Consider the following 21,182-nt stretch of genomic DNA (forward strand, 5'->3'; position numbering starts at 1 on the left):
AAGCCTACCCCCTTCTGGCTCTGCTTTGCTGCTTCAAGGATAAATAGCAGCAAGGCAGAGCCACAAGGGGGCAGGCTTGGGCTTGAAAAGACATCAAAGAAGACTGACTCAGCTATAATCATTCCAGGAAAAGCTAGGCTGAATGTTCAGTCGGGGTGTCTTATCAGGGCTGATAACAGGCAGATTTAGTAGAGAAGAATGAAACCGAGAGCAGGGTAGGTGTTTACTGTCATGTTCCCATTGATATTAATGGTAAAATACATGAGGGTGCTTCATCTCTGGTTCTCTTTAAACTCAAAGGTGGGCAAAGACAGAAGATGAACACTGGTAGATAATGTAACTGAAGTTTCCAAGAAAAATCCAGGAATTATGTGGGTCCCTCAACCCACTAGTAATTGGCATTCTTTCAGATACTTTCATACATGAGGTCCACGATCAAATCAGACAAGCCAGTCTGTCAATTGGAAATTTACATTTGTTACACAAAAATGACTCTGTTAGCCAGCTGATAATGTAACATCTAGATTGCAAATTTGGATGTATAATGACCGATTTCCACACACACACGTGTAGGACAATACAGTAGCACAAGCAGAACAATTTTTAAGTGTAACCAACTACAATCCTTGCTTTATTTATCAGCTAAAGCCTGAATTATTGTTCCTTCTACCACTTGTAGGCTGCATTTATACAATTGTCTTCATAGCTACCTAACTTGCTAACAGCTGGGCATTGACATTTAGTTAATGTACATATCGGTATATCGAATTCTGAACACTGAAAACTCTCAAACACTCCACCACCATTGCAGTACCAAACAAAGGGACGGGGTCAGGGCAGTTCGCTTACTTGCACTTCAGGGCACGTTTTATGTGACTCTGATGCTTCCTTATTCCAAAGCCAGAAGGAGGAAGTATCAGAATCACACAAGATGTGCCATGAATCCAAGTAGGTGAACTCCCCGTAACCCTGTACCCTTGTTTGGTACTGAAGTGGCGCTGAAACATGGTGTTTGGGAGTATTTGGGTGTTCCAAATTTGATATGCCGAATTCGAATACCAATACTACTGCTAATAACAAGATAGATGTTTTCATAGACTTTTGTCCTAAAAGCCAGTCACAATACAGTCAGGCTGAACGGTTATGTGTACACTGCAAATGTTTTGGAGGTATGCCTTTGTCAAGCTAAGAGCCTCAAACTTGAAAGTGTCTGAAAAAAAAAGTCTGTGTTCATCTCTATCTAATTGGTTGTCCTTTCAAAATTCTTGACAAGTTGATTGACAATGTGTGCAACACCGGATTTTTATCAGTTACTTTTAGTGGCGTGGCCTTATTGCCAGAAGTTGCTGAGAGATATAAAGAAACCAATCCATGCCAAAACTAGCCCCAATAGTTGCTGTAGAGTATACATATTGAGAAAACTGAAATGCTATGAACAATTCAGCACACAGGAACAGAAGAGGTAGTTGATGTTTTCTTCATGAACAATAGCATAGTCATACCAATCGGGTAAAATAGCAAAAAATGGAAATAGATATCTTTTCTGCATATACTCTGTTCTTAAATCTGGAACTATTTTATATAAAATACATTTAGGTTAAAAGTTGTTTTTCTCAATATGAAGTTGTTTTACCACTCTGATTTGCATCTATAGGGTAGGTTCTGAGTGCTTTTTCTGGTAAAACACAGACTTAGATGTAAAGTTAACACATTGTGATCTGGCTGCCTGTTATAACATTCATAGGAATGAGAAATGTCAATCATTGTCATTGGAAGAGGTAAAACACCACAGGCTGTCACAATTCCCTACTTCATTAGTATTTAGTTCTAAGTGGCTGGTAAAAGAACATTCAATATGCCAAATCACCCAACCCTTTGAGCTGGCCAAGAACATGTATGTCCCCTATTTGCTCCAAGTTTAGGACTTGTGCCATGGAGTTCTTAACTGCCGTGACATTCTGATTTTAGTGAGAGGTCCTCTTGTCTCAGTAATTTGTGCACAAACATGTCTCCTAATAAACATACAGAAAAGAAGTAAAAAGAACCTGCAATGCATTGCTTATGACAATCTCACACATCCAACTCAACATGACTTTTTGAGGTAATGTAACCAAAGTTTCCTGAATGACATTATGTAGAATATTATATTGGTCAAATGTATCCATCTGTAGCTGGAGAAAGAAGTGCCGGTACACCTTTCGTGTGTGCTAGGAGACCAATGAGATGGGGGTTGGTTTCAGAACAGAATATCTGAACAGCTCTCCTTCAAGTGTTGGCTGGTTGAAGACTTGACCACCAACCTGGGATTTGGGGTGTAAGGCTGCGCTCCCCTTCCCGCCAACGCCACACAGTCTGTTATGTGCTGCAGGGATCAGGCGGAGAAGAATGGAGGAAAAGCACTTTTTGGAACTTGTTCTTTGTTGAATAAAAATATGTATATTTATATATATAGGATTGTTTATATCCACTTCCGACCAACGTTGCATGTATACAAGTTCATTATAAAAGCACTTGCACGGTGTCCCTGGAGGATAAAGACCTCTTGAGGTGGCAGCCCTGCCACTTGCGTTGAGACATCCAGTTGCCAAGGCTGCATGAGGCTCTGGCAGAGTTGCCAGTCCACTGCTGGCATTGCTTCATCTTTGAATACAGGGGTCTTCTCCTGGTTTTCCTGAATTCACCAGCCTGGCACGCTTTGGATGGTATCAAGAATGAAGTGACTATGAGTGGCACTGGTGACATCATCTGACCACTCATGTGCAGGGCAGGGGAAAAGACAGGATGGAGACTCCAAGTAAACCCAGTTCACTGTATAGAAGTGGAAAAACACAGAAAAATTGTGAGAATTGAAAATGACAATTGGAAAAATATGGCAGTTCCTTGCAATATTGTTCTACAACTAAAAGAGAAAGAGAGTGTCTGGAGTGTTGAGTTGATCCTTTTCTACTTTTTGATCCTAATTAAGGTGTCTCCTCAGCCCACTATAGGTTCCAGTAAAAGTGCAACTTATATTTGACAGCTGTTTTCAATCATGTAGTAAACTAGAAAAGCACCTTCTAACCCACAGCAAACTATGGCTGAGGGACCATTGAGTCCACAGCTCCCATCCATGCTGCTCTTAAGCATTGGTGTGTACCTTGTTGTTTTGAAAAGGGTATTATTTTTTGGGGTACTGAATTATTACAAATGGTCAATGAGATGCTTATACTTCTGGGCTGCATGCAAATTTCATGAAAACTGTATGCAGGTTTGAATTGGGCCAATCTAAATGTGCAGGAACTACATTTGATTGGCTTAATTCCAAGCCGCATACACTTTGCTGTAAATTTGCATGCAAGCTGGATTTATTAGTATGTCACTGACTAGTATCACTAGTACTGATCTAAAAGATTGATTTTTTATAAAAAGTATCTGTGCAGCATCTACCAGGGGATTCTGCTGAAACAGACATCTCAACATCAGTGGTGCTGTACTGAACTGAAAAATGTAGAAAAGTATTGTCAACATGTGGTGCCAACTGTAACATGATAGGATGCAGTGTCAGGGTGCAGAGGAGGTACATCATAAAATAGAAGATGCTCTACTAAGAGCAAAACCAATATGCTGGCCCCATCATGAAACAGTCACAGAAGTAAGCAGATTATATTTCTGCATGTAGGAATCATCCATTAATATTTTATGGACAGTTAGATGTTTCTCATCTAAGTCTTTTTTGGATGCATCATTTTTGGATTTTGCTCAGTACAGTGTAAGTTTTCTTCTAAACAAATCCTTTGTGGCCCTGAGTTCTCTGCCATCTTTGTGTAACTAGATTTTGTAGTCCTGCTATTACCTGATGAAGAGTGGATGCTATACGGCAGTGCACACTGTGCTAACAGTGAACTCAGTCTCATTTGCCATGATTTCTGTGGGCTGTACATTCCGTTCATACATGGGATTCTCAAACGTGGCTCTCCCATTTGTATTTTCATGTCCCGCAAAGCCGTTAAATGGAACCTTCGGTCTTCTGTGGAGACAAAGATCAAATTAGTAATGTAGTAAAAGGAACAATTACTTTAGAATAAGAATTATCACTTACAAATAAAAAGTATTTACGGATAAACTGTCATAATTTTCCCTATTTAATTGCAATATCCTAAGACATAATACAGGTTTTCCATTGACTCCTACTTTGTCGTGTAGTCGCATACTAGATGAGTAAGGATCGATTAACCTTGCTAACCAGATTTCAGATTACAAATCACTGTAGCTAGGCTAAATATAGGTGGTCGCTGATTAGTTGCTATGGGCCTATGTATGTGGTTGCTATGGGTCTGTGCCTTTTGTTATTTACGTCAGTAAACAAGTCTTTGAATAAATCTTCTTTATGCTGGACTGTATAATTACATGACATACAAATGACTTTTATTTAAAGAGTGTAACCAACACATAAAAATTGTTCCGCTCATAGGATTTAATCAGCGGCACTCTTAAAGGTTATCTGTTTCCTTAAAATCTTATATGACAGCACCACCATGATATATTTTCCCAACTTACCATATGGCACAGGAAGTTTGAAATGTCTTCCAATCACCGTTGTCCAAGGTCAAGGATACTTGTTTAACTGAATGTTACAAGTTTTAATTCTACTATCAGCAGCACATTACACTGAGAATTCCTGTACCCTTCCAGATATTAACTGAAGAAGTGTTGGAAGTTACAATGACACAACACTGATACCTCTGACTCAGCTATGCCCCTGAAAATAACACTGTCTCACCTTGTGCCCCTGGACATGGGAGATACCTCATACTAAAATGGCTGCATCTCCATACACCCATACTGTATAATAAGAGTAGTCTGTGGGAAGAGTCAACCAAGATAGCAAGAATGGAGGAGCCCTGGTAGCCACTAATATAGATACTGACCTCCATGACTTTGGACTTGTTTTGTTCACACACCAACCAACAGAAGAAGGTCCAAACACAGTCATGTTCTTTGGTGGCTATTTTAGGGCAGTCTGCATTCTGGTTTCTAACTAATCACAGTGGGATAAGATGATGGCCCATATACCATGAACAAACTCACAATTGGTTAGTAACTCATTTATTCCATCTCATGCAGTAGTAAAACTCCACTGAAAAAATACAGCAGATCTGCACACCAGCACACTAAGCACAATTCTCTATAAACATAGCTTACCTTCCCCTTATTATAGCCCGTCCGAAGGCGCCTCCCACGCTGCGTTCCAAGCTGCGTCACATGACTACTACGCTTCTTCCTTCAGCCCGGAAGGAGGAAGTGTTTGTAGTCACATGACCGTGGCTTGAAACGCAGCGTGGGGCGCGCTGTGGGACGGGTTAAAAAAGAAGGCTGCTGGGTAACCTTAAACCCCCCGCACATACCCGCTCAGCTGCACTAATTAGGAGGATGTAATCCAAATGAAACTCATTTAGATTTCATCCGGAGCTCATCCCTACAACAGTGTCCAGGCAATGCAGTAAGACAGCCCAGAAATTACCTAGCAGCCAACCAGAAAAGTGGACTAGCCAGGGCAATAACAAGAGAGTATCAGAGTGGCATTGGTGGATAACTTTTTATCTTACAGACGTGCATATTAAGGGTAAGGCCATGTGTACGTTTTCCACATGTGTATACACTTTCCTGTGTAGTAGGTCTTGATGCACTGCTTTAGGGTAAAGGCTCATACACACGTCCAACTTAATGCACAACCAACCACACAACATGACCAACTGCACAACAAGTTGTTTACCTAACACACATACCAACCAACTAAACAACCAAGTCACTTAAATACTATGTGTGCAAGCTAAATGACAAACTGAATTCAAAAACAACAAAGTTGTTCAAAAGACTTGTGCACACGTTCCAACCTGTCTGATAGTTGGTCAGATTGATCCACTGGTTGGATCTGGCAAACAACCTGTTGTCAGTTGGTGATCCGGTTGTTTGCCAGCCATACACATGACCAACTTATCTTCCAACAGACAAGTTTGGAAGATAGTTGGACAGATTGTTGTTACTTGTGTATGAGCCTTAAGAGTCAGCTGAAATGCTTTGAGCATTATAAAAACTGATTATCTCATGAACAACTTTTCTCTGCTCTTGCCTTATCTGTTCTTGCAATAGTCACCCACAACATCAACATATGCTGCTCCAGTACAATGATCATACCTGTGTTTGTAGAGATATAGGACAAATCCAGCAATGATGAGAGCAATAAAAGGCACAAGGATAGCAGCTGCTACTGAGCTGCTGTTGGATGGAAAGTGTCCAATGGTGTCAGGACTATTCTCTAGTAACCTCCGGTCTATAACAGCAAAATATCACAAAACAGCATGTTAGATTACCTACAAACTATGCCAGAAATAATCTTCTGAGCATACATTAGATGTTGATATACACAGGACTTCTTTAATGGTATGTATATACTGCCAGCAGTGAGATTTAAGCCACATTAGCCTAAAATATCATCCGAATCATACTAACATGTTACACAAATTTTTGAATGTATAATAGTGCAATAAATATTTGCAAAATTGTGCTGTGAATATTTACACACAAATTGTAGTAAACATTTTAGGACCTACTAAGTTCAGCCCAGGTTCAGATTTTGATAAGAAAATCCCCAGGAAAACTTAATGATCACTCACAATAATAACTTGAGTGTGACTTAAGCCCCATACACACACTCAACAGCGGTCTTTTAGGGATCGTTTCCACTATCGCGAATCTGCATGCGTCCAACGCATGCAGATCCGCACATGTAATACAAGTGGATGGGCCTGTTTCCACTGTAGCGTTGTTGAGGTGCGTTTTTTTCAGCGTGAAAAAAACGCACAAAAGAGCCAACGATTTCGCCTGCGTCGGGAATCCGTGCGAATCGCCGCTAATGTATTTAATAGTAAAAACGCATGCGTTTGTTACATGCGTTTTTACCCGCGATTTCGCATGCGATTTCGCACCTTTTTCAATTTTATTTAGCCCTGGCAGTGTCATGGTTAATTTCGCATGGCACCCTGCCATGCGAAATCGCATGCGAAATCGCGGGTAAAAACGCATGTGGAAACGCATCCGCATGCGTTTTTACAAGCGTCGGAATGCGGCCGAAATCGCGTCGCAACAGTGGAAACAAGCCCTTAGGCTCTCACAACTTTTCTTGTGAAACACCTACAAAAAATCTCTTGCCATTGTTCAAGCAGCTGATAAGACTCATAAGAAGTCAATTCAACATTTGGATTGACTTCTTATCAGTCTTATCAGCTGCTTGAACAATAAATAGCAAGAGATTTTTTTAGGTGTTTCACAAGAAAAGTTGTGAGAGCCTAAAAGACGGCTGTTGAGTGTGTGTATGGGGCTTAACAGAATCTACCCTGAAGAAGGAAGCAAGTTCTTCCCCAATCTCAAAAGAATTGGGCACATATAGTGCTCACACCACAACCACCCACACTAAGATGCCACTGCCCACAACTGCACATACCACATGTGCATCCGCACATATTTACAATCTTCGGTTAACATGTAGGATAAATTGAAGTGTTTGAATACAAAGTCTATTTAAAGTTAAAACTGCTTAATCAATTTTCATTTAGCGGTATAAGCCAGCAGTGACAGTGCTGTGTTCAATATTAGATCTGATTCCTGCTGAAATTGATGATGATGATGATGATATCGATCATATGGCACACTGTATGGAAACTGAGAAAGCTCCAATCAGAGATGTGGAGGCATACAGTAATATATTCTTGCTATTTGAATGATATATTCTTGCTATTTGGTTAGTAGCATCTAGTGTTTGAATGAGACAAGCACAGCATTTTAATGCTGGATGGGTTGCAGGGAGGGTCAGGCTTCATGTATTGTTATTTCCTTAATTCTTATAATTAATGAATGACTTGTGTGATTGTTAGATCTACGTGAACCCACAAGTGGTAATAATTATTTTTTTTTAATAACATGTGCATGCTGAATTTTACAATTCCTGCCTACAATGGTTAAACTGGTTCCATACATTGCAGTTTGACTGACTGGGGGTAAACTGAGACCAGATTGTACATCCGGCATACTGCTTACCATAAACCAGGCCAGGGGCATAACTATAAGGGCATGTTTCCACTACACCAGTGATCTGCAAACTTGGCTCTCCAGCTGTTAAGGAACTACAAGTCCCACAACGCATTGCGGGAGTCTGACAGCCACAGTCATGATTCGTAAAGGCAAATGCATTGTTGGACTTGTAGTTCCTTAACAGCTGGAGAGCCAAGTTTGCAGATCACTGCACTACACGCAGATTGGATGTAGAATGGATGCAGGCCCTAAGAGAGCAGAGGGGCCCAGAGCAGTGAGGCCCCCCACCTACTACTTTACTCCCTGTGATACAGGAGTCCATCTTCCGGTGACTTAGGGGCTTTACTTGTTATGAGTGTGAGGATCATATTGACCACAATTGTTTTAAGACCCTTGCAAGATGGGCCTCCAGGCTGTAAGGTTCACCGAGGGAACATTGGGTGGGGGGGGGGGGGGCATGAAAGTTTTGCAGGGGGGGGGCATGCTTTTAGTGACACCCCTGCCATAGCTTGTGTAATACACAAAGGTACTAAGTTAATATCAGTTAATCAAAAATACATAGAAGGCTGAAAAGTTTACCTATCCTCTGGAGTCCAAACTGCCCAAATCCTTTTCCACGTACAGAGCCTTGGTACACATAGGTTCCTCCAGCAGTTTCAGAAGAAATCTTTAAGAAAAAGCAATGAAAAACATCTTTATACACAGAGATACTTTGATGACAATTCACTGATGTTACCATTTTATTATCTGAGAAGCAGAATTCATTCACTAGACTTGATATCACACAGCATAGTTATGCTATTTAAGATTTACAGATGCAATAAGCTTTACACAAGCCATGCAAAGTCTCAGTATGACTGTGGTTATTAGCAGTCACCTCTGGCACTGTTCTGGTCGTATTCGTGGTAATATTGATATGATTACACCATGCACGACTTATAACAGATTGTTGCAATAGAAAAGTACTACTGAATCTTAATATGACTGTTATGAATGTAACCCACCCTTTAAGCATTGATCCTATTTTGACAGTTCCCCTGCGGGGGTATGTTGTACAATTTGGCTTTAGCCAGTCAAACCAGTAACATTTTCTGGAATAAGAAAATAATATAGCTGAAAGCAGCTGTGACTTAGTTCTCCTGGCTCATCTCCAGCTGAGAGAACTCCTGGCCTCCTGAAATTACTAACTTAGGCCTACATAGAAATAATAAGTCAGAAGAAGCAGGGCATGCTGGTCATCCTTTATTTCACCTTACACTCAGACAGCTTCCTCAGTTCACTTGATGATACAGGATGCCAATAAAATCCACTTCAAGTACTCAAATTATAAAAATGTTAAGCATTTACTGGTGCTACATCCTGAAGGTTACATTAGGAAGACAAAAAAAGCTCAGAAAATGGATGGGCAAATATAAAAAGCTATAAGCGTAGAGCAAGTCTTATCAGCACGCGGCATCATCAGTGATACTTTACTCCTGCTGATTTATAAGACTTCAGTCATGCAATTTTTAAATGTCTGCTTCCTGTACACCAGGGGTGCCCATTGGGTAGATCACGAAGGACTTCATAGTAGATCTCGGCAGCACTACATTTTCCATCTGTATATACAATTGTGCTCCTAAAACTGTGCATAGGTAGATCATTTTGACTTGCTAATTTGTAAATTAGCTCACAAGTTGAAAAAGTGTGGGCACCTCTGTTGTACACAATATTACAGCCACTGGATTTTGATAGTAACACTCATAAGTTGGATTAAAAATGATGCTTGGATGTATAATGAAACATCATGACATCACAACTTTCTCTTATGAACTGGTAAGGAAGGGCTGTAGAGATGACATACTGTGTAGAAACAGCTACTCATTGTGTGAAAAAACAATTACTTTAGGCCAATTCAGTCATGGTGGCTCAATCTGCTTGAAGTCAGTGGTCTTGTGGTCATTACATCAGTGGCTGGTAATGCCATCTGGGTGGCTGTTCTGCAAACTGACTTGTGATGGTGTTTCTGTGACAATTACTGGCCTCATGCGTGCTAGTTTTCTAAACACAACTACTACTTCTAATGTGCTTCCAATAAAGCAAAACAGGTAGCTTTGGCATTAACTGTCACTCAGTATTAAAGGTAGGCTGTGTTGGCTTATTTTTATTAATCACAAGGAAATGCCCCAGTGTTTGAGCTACATATAGCCAGAACATCACACCAGACATCAGGGGCAAAATGTATATCTATTACATTGCCAAAACATCACCCACTGAAGATGACAGAAGGTACCAGTTAGGATGATGGTTAGATGAATAGAGAAGAAGGGTAATGGTTGGGGGGTAGGGAAGATGCTCTTAGCTTTAAATGTCATAGTTAGGAGATATTTGTAAGGGAGCTTAGGGGTAGACATTATGAAGGAGTCAATGACCACAATTAAGCGTATCTAATGTCTGATAACGATTCTGAGCCTGTTATCAACATGGTGATAAATAAATTAGTATTCCCTAAGCAATCTACCGCATACAATATTTAAGTTAAGGATTTTATCTTGAAGTTAACTATTGATTCCTAAAATTAAGGACACAATCCTTAAGTTAACAATGGAATCCTTAAGTTAAGGACTAAATGAAGTGGGATGTCAAATCACAGAGAGTGAATAGAAAGCACTGAAGTCAGCTTTATTTCCTAGCATTTAACCACTTGCCGACCACCCCCTAATCCCTAATCTGCCCCTTGCGGGCACCCAATCACCCGCCCCACACGCTTAGATTGCCCTCAGACCCCCCCTTATCAATTTGCCAGTGCATTATTTACATCTGTTCTTCCCTGTAATAACCCACTGATCACCTGTCAATCACCTATCAATCACCCATCAATCACCCCCTGTCACTGCCACCCATCAATCAGCCCCTAACCTGCCCCTTGCGGGCAATCTGATCACCCACCCACACCATCAGATTGCCCCAGACCTACCCTCAGATCACCTCCAAAGTGCATTGTTTACATCTGTTCTGCTATCTAATCACCCACTGATCACCCATCAATCAGCCCCTGTCACTGATACCCATCAGATTAGACTCCTATCTGCCCCTAGGGCACCCAATCACCCGCCCACACCCTCAGAACGCCCTCAGACCCCAGCCCTGATCACCTCGCCAGTGCATTGCTTGCATCTATTTCCCCCCTCTAATCATACCTTGAGACACCCATCAATCACCTCCTGTCACCACCTGTCACCCCCTAGCACACCTACCCATCAGATCAGGCCCTAATTTGTCACCCCCTAGCACACCTACCCATCAGATCAGGCCCTAATTTGCCCCGTGTGGGCTCTTGATCACTCGGCCAAACCCTCAGACCCCCCTCAGACCCCCTTCCGATCACCTTCCCAGTGCATTGATTGCATCTATTTTTCCCTCTAACCACCCCCTGAGACACCCATCAATCACCTCCTGTCACCCCCCTAGCACTCCTATCCATCAGATCAGGCCCAATACAACCTGTCATCTAAGAGGCCACCCTGCTCCGGTTCCACAAAATTTGCCCCCTCATAGACCACCTGTCATCAAAATTTGCAGATGCCTATACCCCTGAACAGTCATTTTGAGAAATTTGGTTTCCAGACTACTCACAGTTTTGGGCCCGTAAAATGCCAGGGCAGTATAGGAACCGCACAAGTGACCCCATTTTAGAAAAAAATACACCCCAAGGTATTCTGTTAGGTGTATGACGAGTTCATAGAAGATTTTATTTTTTGTCAACAGTTAGCGGAAATTGATTTTTATTGTTTTTTTCACAAAGTGTCATTTTTCACTAACTTGTGACAAAAAATAAAATCTTCTATGAACTCACCATACACCTAACGGAATACCTTGGGGTGTCTTCTTTCTAAAATGGGGTCACTTGTGGCGTTCCTATACTGCCCTGGCATTTTAGGGGCCCTAAACCGTGAGGAGTAGTCTAGAAAACAAATGCCTCAAAATGACCTGTGAATAGGACATTGGGCCCCTTAGCGCACCTAGACTGCAAAAAAGTGTCACACATGTGGTATCGCCGTACTCAGAAGAAGTAGTATAATGTGTTTTGTGGTGTATTTTTATACATACCCATGCTGGGTGGGAGAAATCTCTCTGTAAATGGACAATTGTGTGTAAAAAAAATCAAACAATTGTCATTTACAGAGATATTTCTCCCACCCAGCATGGGTATGTGTAAAAATACACCACAAAACACATTATACTACTTCTCCTGAGTACGGCGGTACCACATGTGTGGCACTTTTTTGCACCCTAACTGCGCTAAGGGGCCCAAAGTCCAATGAGTACCTTTAGGATTTCACACTTCATTTTGCGACATTTGGTTTTTTCAAGACCAATCCTCACGGTTTAGGGCCCCTAAAATGTCAGGGCAGTATAGGAACCCCACAAATGATCCCATTTTAGAAAGAAGACACCCAAAGGTATTCCGTTAGGAGTATGGTGAGTTCATAGAAGATTTTATTTTTTGTCACAAGTTAGCGGAAAATGACACTTTGTGAAAAAACACAATTAAAATCAATTTCCGCTAACTTGTGACAAAAAAAAAAAAATCTTCTATGAACTCAGCATACTCCTAACGGAATACCTTGGGGTGTCTTCTTTCTAAAATGGGGTCATTTGTGGGGTTCCTATACTGCCCTGGCATTTTAGGGGCCCTAAACCGTGAGGAGTAGTCTGGAAACCAAATGTCGCAAAATGACCTGTGAAATCCTAAAGGTACTCATTGGACGTTGGGCCCCTTAGCGCAGTTAGGGTGCAAAAAAGTGCCACACGTGGTATCGCCGCACTCAGGAGAAGTAGTATAATGTGTTTTGGGGTGTATTTTTACACATACCCATGCTGAGTGGGAGAAATATCTCTGTGAATAGACAATTGTGTGTAAAAAAAAATAAAAAATTGTCATTTACAGAGATATTTCTCCCACCCAGCATGGGTATGTGTAAAAATACACCCCAAAACACATTATACTACTTCTCCTGAGTACGGCAATACCACATGTGTGGCACTTTTTTGCACCCTAACTGCGCTAAGGGGCCCAAAGTCCAATGAGCATCTTTAGGCTTTACAGGGGTGCTTACAATTAGGCCCCCCCAAAATTCCAGGACAGTGAACACACCCCACAAATGACCCCATTTTGGAAAGTAGACACTTCAAGGTATTCAGAGAGGAGCATAGTGAGTCCGTGGCAGATTTCATTTTTTTTCGTCGCAAGTTAGAAGAAATGGAAACTTTTTTTTTTGTCACAAAGTGTCATTTTCCGCTAACTTGTGACAAAAAATAAAATCTTCTATGAACTCACTCTCACTGAATACTTTGGGATGTCTTCTTTCCAAAATGGGGTCATTTGGGGGGTATTTATACTATCCTGGAATTTTAGCACCTCATGAAACATGACAGGTGGTTAGAAAAGGCAGAGATGCTTCAAAATGGGAAAATTCACTTTTGGCACCATAGTTTGTAAACGCTATAACTTTTACCCAATCCAATAAATATACACTGAATGTTTTTTTTTTATCACAGACATGTAGCAGAATAACTTTCGCGCTCAAATGTATAGGAAATTTTACTTTATTTGAAAAATGTCAGCACAGAAAGTTAAAAAAGCAATTTTTTTGTCAAAATTCATGTCTTTTTTGATGAATATAATAAAAACTAAAACTCGCAGCAGCAATCAAATAGCATCAAAAGAAAGCTGTATTAGTGACAAGAAAAGGAGGTAAAATTCATTTAGGTGGTAGGTTGTATGACCGAGCAATAAACCGTGAAAGCTGCAGTGGTCTGAATGGAAAAAAAGGCTCTGGTCCTTAAGGGGCAAAAAGACTGTGGTCCTCAAGTGGTTAATGAAGAAGGTTACACTGTATACAGAGATTGCACCCAGCAGGCACACAGAGAGAGGAAGAGAGAGGCATTAAATGTATGTATACATACATATAGAAATTCATACAGACACACACACAGCCACTCTCACTTACTGTCACTGTACTTCATTGGCTGCCATACACTGGATTCTCCTGCTGCCTGGCTGTAATCTCCCGAGCATAGAAGGTAGCAGTATGGGCAGAACTACATTCTGCCTGATTGTGCTCCTCCCCTCCCTATCTACTGCATGTAAGAATAACTACAGAGGTGATAACTTAAGCACAGGAGTTATAAAATAACACTCTTACTGTGAAAACTTGTCACTACACGTTAATAAGGCAAGCATCTTTTGTGAATTTATACTTAAAATACCGATCCATGTGTGGCAATGAATTTTCAATTGCCTTGTTATCACTAGCATGATTTTAGTGAATTGTGGCCATAATAAGGAATGGTGAGGGATCGGTGTCAGGAAAGAGTTAACGGTGGAGAGGAAGTCAGGGAAAGAAGAATAAATGATGAGGGGGCTGCAGAGAGTTATGATAAAAATGGAAGATAACAACCAAAACCATTATCAAAAATCCAGTTTAAAAGCCAATAATGGGTAGTGTCGTGGCCATCCCACAATTTGAGTATCTCCAATTTTTGCACTTTCTTAGGCAATGTTTGAAGGGTGGATACGCAAACAGGGAAGCGAGTGAAGTGGAAAAACAACTTTTTTTATCTCCTCCTGATAAAAAAGCGCTCTCAACCTATTATTGCATGATGCTAGATATAGTATATGACTGTAAACCAGCGTATATTTCCAAATGGCACATTGAACTGGATAGGGTGTTTACAGGTATAGAATGGGATAAAGCTTTTATATTTACAAACATAACATCCCTCTCCAATCGAGGTAAAGAGAATGCTTTCAAAATATTATCAAGATGGTATAAGACACCAGCAGTCATACATAAAATCTTTCCATCTGAAACTGCACTATGTTGGAGATGTTCACAGGAAGTTGGCACAGTGGTTCATATTTGGCATTCCTGTTCAAATCCAGCAATTTTGGATTAAAATATGTGCTATTATTAAAGAATGTTTGCACATAGAAATTGACAACTCCCCCTCAGCCTTGCTTTTATTAATTCTACCAATGCCAATTCGTACATTTAAAAGATCTCTACTGAGACACTTTTTGTCTGCAGCCTGTCTCACTATTCCTAAATTTTGGAAAACCACTACCATGCCATCTATTTTGGATTGGTATAAGGAAATGCAATATATTGAGCATATGGAACAATTGGTGCAAGAAACATATAATAGACAATTATCGCATGCAAATTCTTGGTTAATGTGGCACATCTACTTAGAATCAGATGAAGGGAAAAAAAATTATTGGCATATAGGAGGAATTAGTCAATTTATTATCAAATGTGGTCTTTAAAGCTGAATTTGTTGTAGTGATATATTTGGTAAAAGCTTTCACTCTGTGAAGAATGAAGGTTTTGCTTTCATCTCCTACAGTAAGGATATTCTACTACTATTAACAAACAGTTGCTTTAGGCGGATTTGCTTTACACTATATACTCATACGTGGATGGTATTTCGGTTAGATGTGTTCCACCGAGGGGGAAATTGAGGGAGGTATGGGGGGGGGGGGGGAGGTTTGGGTAAGAGTAAGGGGGGAGGTACTGGGAGAAAACACCGGAAAATTTTGGAATCTGAGGGATGGATATATAATACTCTGTTACCATTATAATTTACGAGGCCTATACTTTTATTGGTATATTCTTTAAAACTTTTTATAATAATAACCTCACTATGTTATGTAAAATTTCCTTAAGTTACTAATCGAACAGATGTAAGTCGTTATGTATACATTTTTGTATCCTCTGATTTCAATAAAATTCTTTGAAATAAAAAAAATAAAAGCCAATAATGGAGTATTGAGAGGTCCACAATTATTTGTACCAAACTCAGGCTTCGTTTGTTTTTTGAAAATATCAGTTCCATTTCTAAGCATTTATTTTGTATAAATAAAACTTAAATGATGCTGCTGTTGGATCAGTGTGCGGCTGTCACTGTCCCATCGTGTCACTGTTTTATCACAAAATGAAAAAGCATAAAACAGAAATTTGAAAGCAGATTTTGTCTGAACGTCGAGCTTGGTGGTAATCTGGTTTTATAATGCAGTTATCGTATGATTGCACATGTCGTGTTTTAGACATGCAATCTGTAGAATTAGCAGCAGAGAAATATAGTATGTGACAGCAGATAAGAGGCGCTTGTCCTTTTCCTATCTTCTGCCTCAGAGACTATAAGATCCATAGCCTTCATTTATATTCAGTATAGCAAGATGCCTACCTCAAGCATTCATGTATTCATTGCATTACAATGAAAGTGAGCACTGTCCTTGCAAGCCATCATTTCTCTCTAACTAATTTTATCTCTTGAGCAATCAATGTCATTCAAAGAAATCACCATGGGTTCTATAATATTAGCCTGCGTTACATAATTTATTATGCAAAATGTACCTGCTTACAGGGAAAAACAACCCGGAAAACAATTTACACTTGTTTCTATGCGACCCTGTTTTATTTATTATGCATATAGTGCCATTATCTTATGAAGTGTTGTACAGAGTACAATATTAACAGTACTGGGTACCATAAATGTGTACATAGTGCACAGTACAGTCTCAACATCTAGTACTGAAAATGCAAAACTTCATACAGGGGCTGGACAAAATAATGGAAACCCCTAACATTTTGGCATCATAATCTTTGAACATATGTTAAGCAATCCAAACTTGACATATGTTAATTTTTTTGTTTATTATTTTTGTTATTTGATATGTTTAATTAAAATAATTGTTTTTTACAGACATTTAAACCAAAGTTGGTTATCATTTATAAAAATGGCAGATCTCTCAGACTTTCAAAGAGGCCAAATTGTTGGTGCTCATATGGCAGGCGCTACTGTAACAGAAACTGCCCGAATGCTTGGCATTTCAAGAGGTACTGTCTCAAAAGTAATGACTGCCTTTGAAAGAGAAGGAAAAACTCCCTCAGCAAAGCACAGTTGTGGCCGAAAGTTGAAGTTGCCTGAGAGAGACCGTTGGACTCTAAATCAAATTGTTAGAAAAGCTTGAAAGACCGCAGCTCCTAAAATCACTGCTGAGCTGAATGAACACCTACAGAACCCAGTTTCCACAAAAACTGTTTGTCAGGAGCTGTACAAATCTGGATTCCATGGAAAAACTGCAATTAGAAAACCTCTGCTCTCAAAGACAAATGTTTCAAAGCGTTTAGAGTGGTGTAGAAACCACCAGAATTGGTCCCTCGAGCAGTGGGAAAATTCGATTTTCTCTGACGATTCATCGTTTACCTTATTTCCGACCTCCAGCCAAGTGTATATTTGGAGACAGCCGAAAGAAGCATTTCATCCAGACTGCCTTCTCCAAACTGTAAAACATGGCGGGGGTTCTGTGATGATCTGGGGTGCTATTTCTTGGAAATCCACAGGGCCAATGATTTCCCTTAATGGAAGAATTAACAGCTGAGACTATTTAGGAATTATGGGTGACCAAGTTCATCTTATGGTTCAAGAACTGTTTCTGGAGGGGAATGCCGTCTTTCAAGATGATAATGCCCCAATCCATACAACTAGAATTGTTAAAGAATGGCATGAGGAACATTCTAATGAAGTTGGCCACCACAATCCCCAGACCTCAACATTATTGAGCATTTATGGTCGTTATTAGAGATTCAAGTAAGAAGTCGATTTCCGCCGCCATCGTCTCTAAAAGAACTGGAGGATGTTTTAACTGAAGAATGGGCTTAAATTCCTTTGGAAACAATTCACAATTTGTATGAATCAATACCTCGGAGAATTGATGCTGTAATTGCCGCAAAAGGTGGACCTACACCATATTAAAATATATTTTGTTGATTTTCAAGGTATTTCCATTATTTTGTCCAACCCCTGTACATAGACAATGCATGGCATGATAACATTCAGCAATGTATGTAGTTGTGGTATGGTGGTGGTGTGGTGTGGTGGTGGTGGTGGTGGTGGGGGGGGGGCACAACGACTCTGTTATTGCATATCCTCTAGGTGAGGAGACAACAGGTAAGCTGAAGCTAGGGGGACAGTAAGAGGTTGTATGCTTGTCTGAAGAGGAGTGGTTTAACAGTGGGTTATGAGTTTCCAAGTAATTGACAGAAAGTGGAGTGATTGTCAGAAATGGTAGCATCAGAAGAGAAAGAAATTAGGTGAATGATATGAGCTGCAGAGTTCAATAGTAAATGGACAGAACCTAGTATGTTTTATTAATAATAATACTAATTCCTATATTTGTATAGCGCTTTTCTCCTGTTGGACTCAAAGCGCTTGAGAGGGAGCCACTAGAGCACACTCAGTAGGCAGTAGCAGTGTTAGGAATCCAACCCAATAATTTATCCTTACTGAATGGCTGCTGGCTTTATAGTAGACTACAAAAGTACAATGTTGCAGTAGTCAAGTCAGTATATGTTTAGGGTATGCACATGAATTTAGCAGCGCAGGGAAGTATTTAGTGCATTAATGAGAGGTTTAGATACAAACTCAGAGTCAAATATGGCTTTAGGAGCTGGGGTTAGTGAGATATTTATTCACATTTATAGTGACTACAGGCAAGGGAGTCAAAATACTGAAAACCATTTCCTTTCTACTTATGTTAGGTTTGAGGAAACACAATAAAATAAATGAACTAACAGCAGATACGTTGGGGCACTGAGAGAATAGAGTAGAGAGCTTGTAAACTAAAAACAAACTGAATTTATTATTTGACAAAGAAAATTTATATCACACTTTTCTCCTGGTGGACTCAAAGCGCTTCAGGGCTGCAGACACTTACGGTGCATTCCATGGGCAAACAGGATCATTATGGATCATTAGGGATCATTGCCCAAACACTCCTTACTGTTCTACGAACTGGCCTGAGCCCTGGTTAAAGGCTCAATCCCTACATCAAAGGCTACACCCTTAACCAGTACACTATCCAGCTGACCCTGTATGTAAGTAGAAAAGAGAAGGGGATCAAGGACAGAACCTTGTGGTACACTAACAAACAGCAGGCATTAGGAGGAGTTAGTATAAGAGTAAGAAAAAACTTAGAAAGCTAAGAGAAAATCCAATAATGTGTAAGGCCCTTGATGCCTAGTGATGGGAGATGTGGGAGAAGCAGACAATAATTAACAGGTCAAAAGCTGATGAAAGACTGTGGAGTATAAATATGGAGAATCCTTACCAACTTAAGTGAGGACTGCTTCAATGGAATGGGGGAGAGAGTGAAAACCGAAGTCGGTGGAGTAAGGGTTAGCAGATTGATAGCCACACAGTTCTGAAAGGGTGTGCTGTTTCAGGAATTTAGAAGCAAAAAAGGGAGAAGTGAGAAAGGATGGGGGGCCCAAAGAAGATTTTTTTGCTAAGTGGTGTAATCATTGTGTGAAGCAGAGAAGGACACAATTCCAGTAGAGAGAGAAAGAATGGTCAAAAAAAAATGTTAAAGCAGGAATGAAAGATGAATAGAGCTGGGGGGAAGAGATGAGAAACAAAGCACAGGTAGTGAGGTAGGCTTTTGTGATTAATGAAGAAAGACACTGTTTAGTTAAGGCAGCGAAGCCTGTTAGAGGAGTTTGTTTAGAGTGAATGATTGTACAGGCATAGAGATGGAAAAGCTCAGAGTGGGTGATAGTGTGTAACAGATTGGAGTGAGTAAGCAAGATGCATATTGTGTCTTCAGAGGATAAGCAGCTTCTTGGGGGAGGGAGGTGAGAGCTGGAGAAGGGGGTTGAAGATGCTATCCCTTTCACTTTGGCACACATTTGGGATAATTCAATATAATTGCAAAATATGTGATACCAGGAGAGTCAATTCATAAAAAATAGTGTAGTGCCCCGTCTGTATGAAAATGAACGTAACCACTTGCCGACCGCACACTCATACCGTGCGGCGGCAAAGTGGTAGCTGAGGACCAGCGACGCACATCTGCGTCGCCAGGTGCCTCCCTAATTAATCAGGAAAGGCCGTTCGCGCGAGCGGCCATTTCCTGTTAGATCATGGAGCGGGTCTCCGTGAATAGCCTGCGAGCCGCTGATCGCGGTTCGCAGACTAAATGTAAACGCAGGAGTTTGTCTCCTTTGTTTACATTGAACGGCGCTGCTGCTACAGCAGCGCCGTAAGGCAGATCGGCGATCCCCGGCCAATCAGCGGCCGGGGATCGCCGCCATGTGACAGAGGACAGCCTGTCACAGGCTGCACAGGACGGATAGCGTCCTGTGCAGCCCCGATCACCAGGGGTGAGAGGGAGGAGAGGGAGGGGGGGGGGGGGGGGAATTTCGCCGCAGAGGGGGGCTTTGAGGTGCCCCCCCCCTGCAACACCCAGGCAGGCAGGAGCGATCAGACCCCCCCTGCACATCATCCCCATAGGGGGGAAAAAAGGGGGGGCGATCTGATCACTCTGCCTGCAACCTGATCTGTGCTGGGGGCTGCAGAGCCACCCAGCACAAATCATAAAATAACACGCTGGTCCTTAAGGGGGGGGGTAAAGGCTGGGTCCTCAAGTGGTTAAACCCTAGGCATGCAGGCTTGAAGTTGCAGGTAGAAACCAGACAGGCCTATGGATGTTCCTCTGCTTTGGCCATCATCCTGCATGCCATTCAGCATTGGGGATAATGTTTGGCAAGTGGTTATATAGGGAAGGGAATGAGGTAAGATGGCAGACATTCTTTAATCCCTAGCAAGAAATGTATGCTCAATTACCATAAATGATAAATAATGTCAATAAGGGGACTTTAATGTACAGTATGTATAAATATATGAAGCAGCCAGGATTACTGGCATTTGGGACCAGAATTTGAAGTACATAGGGGACTCTTGGCTGCCAGAGCTTCCTCTGAATAAACTGTAATCAAGAAAGAAAATAAGAGAAAGGAAAACAGTTCCAGCCTCAAGGCCCTCAAAGACATCAATCAAGATCAATCAAGAGACAAAAATAGAAACTTGCTACTGTATATTAACAGAGCAGGCATAAGGCAGACAAACCATTCTACATCAGACCTAGGAGAAGAGGAGTGTTATATATGGGGAGTATGAATTCCCTTGTTGCTCTGCATCTCCACTGTCAGTGATAGAGAAGGAAGGGAAATGTAAAGCAATTTCTGCTACCAAAAATGATCCCTTACTTTAGTAATTAGCACTGTATA

At 40.9% G+C, this 21,182-nt stretch overlaps 1 protein-coding gene across 5 annotated transcripts in view; it reads right to left on the reverse strand.

Annotated features, from left to right (window-relative positions):
• Positions 1-1,472: 1,472 nt before the first annotated feature.
• The window catches only part of CSMD2 (CUB and Sushi multiple domains 2), a 1,291,405-nt gene continuing 1,271,695 nt past the window's right edge, over positions 1,473-21,182 (reverse strand). For all 5 annotated transcript variants that reach the window (XM_068268938.1, XM_068268934.1, XM_068268936.1 and 2 more), the window contains 4 exons: positions 8,647-8,734; positions 6,175-6,310; positions 3,833-4,006; positions 1,473-2,808 (listed from right to left, as the gene is read on the reverse strand). In XM_068268938.1, the coding sequence (XP_068125039.1) occupies positions 3,850-4,006; positions 6,175-6,310; positions 8,647-8,734 (381 nt within the window). In that variant the 3' untranslated portion in view covers positions 1,473-2,808; positions 3,833-3,849. The remainder of the gene's footprint in view (positions 2,809-3,832; positions 4,007-6,174; positions 6,311-8,646; positions 8,735-21,182) is intronic.

This window comes from Hyperolius riggenbachi, chromosome 2 (genome assembly GCF_040937935.1).
Source record: "Hyperolius riggenbachi isolate aHypRig1 chromosome 2, aHypRig1.pri, whole genome shotgun sequence".
Classification (NCBI taxonomy): domain Eukaryota; kingdom Metazoa; phylum Chordata; class Amphibia; order Anura; family Hyperoliidae; genus Hyperolius; species Hyperolius riggenbachi.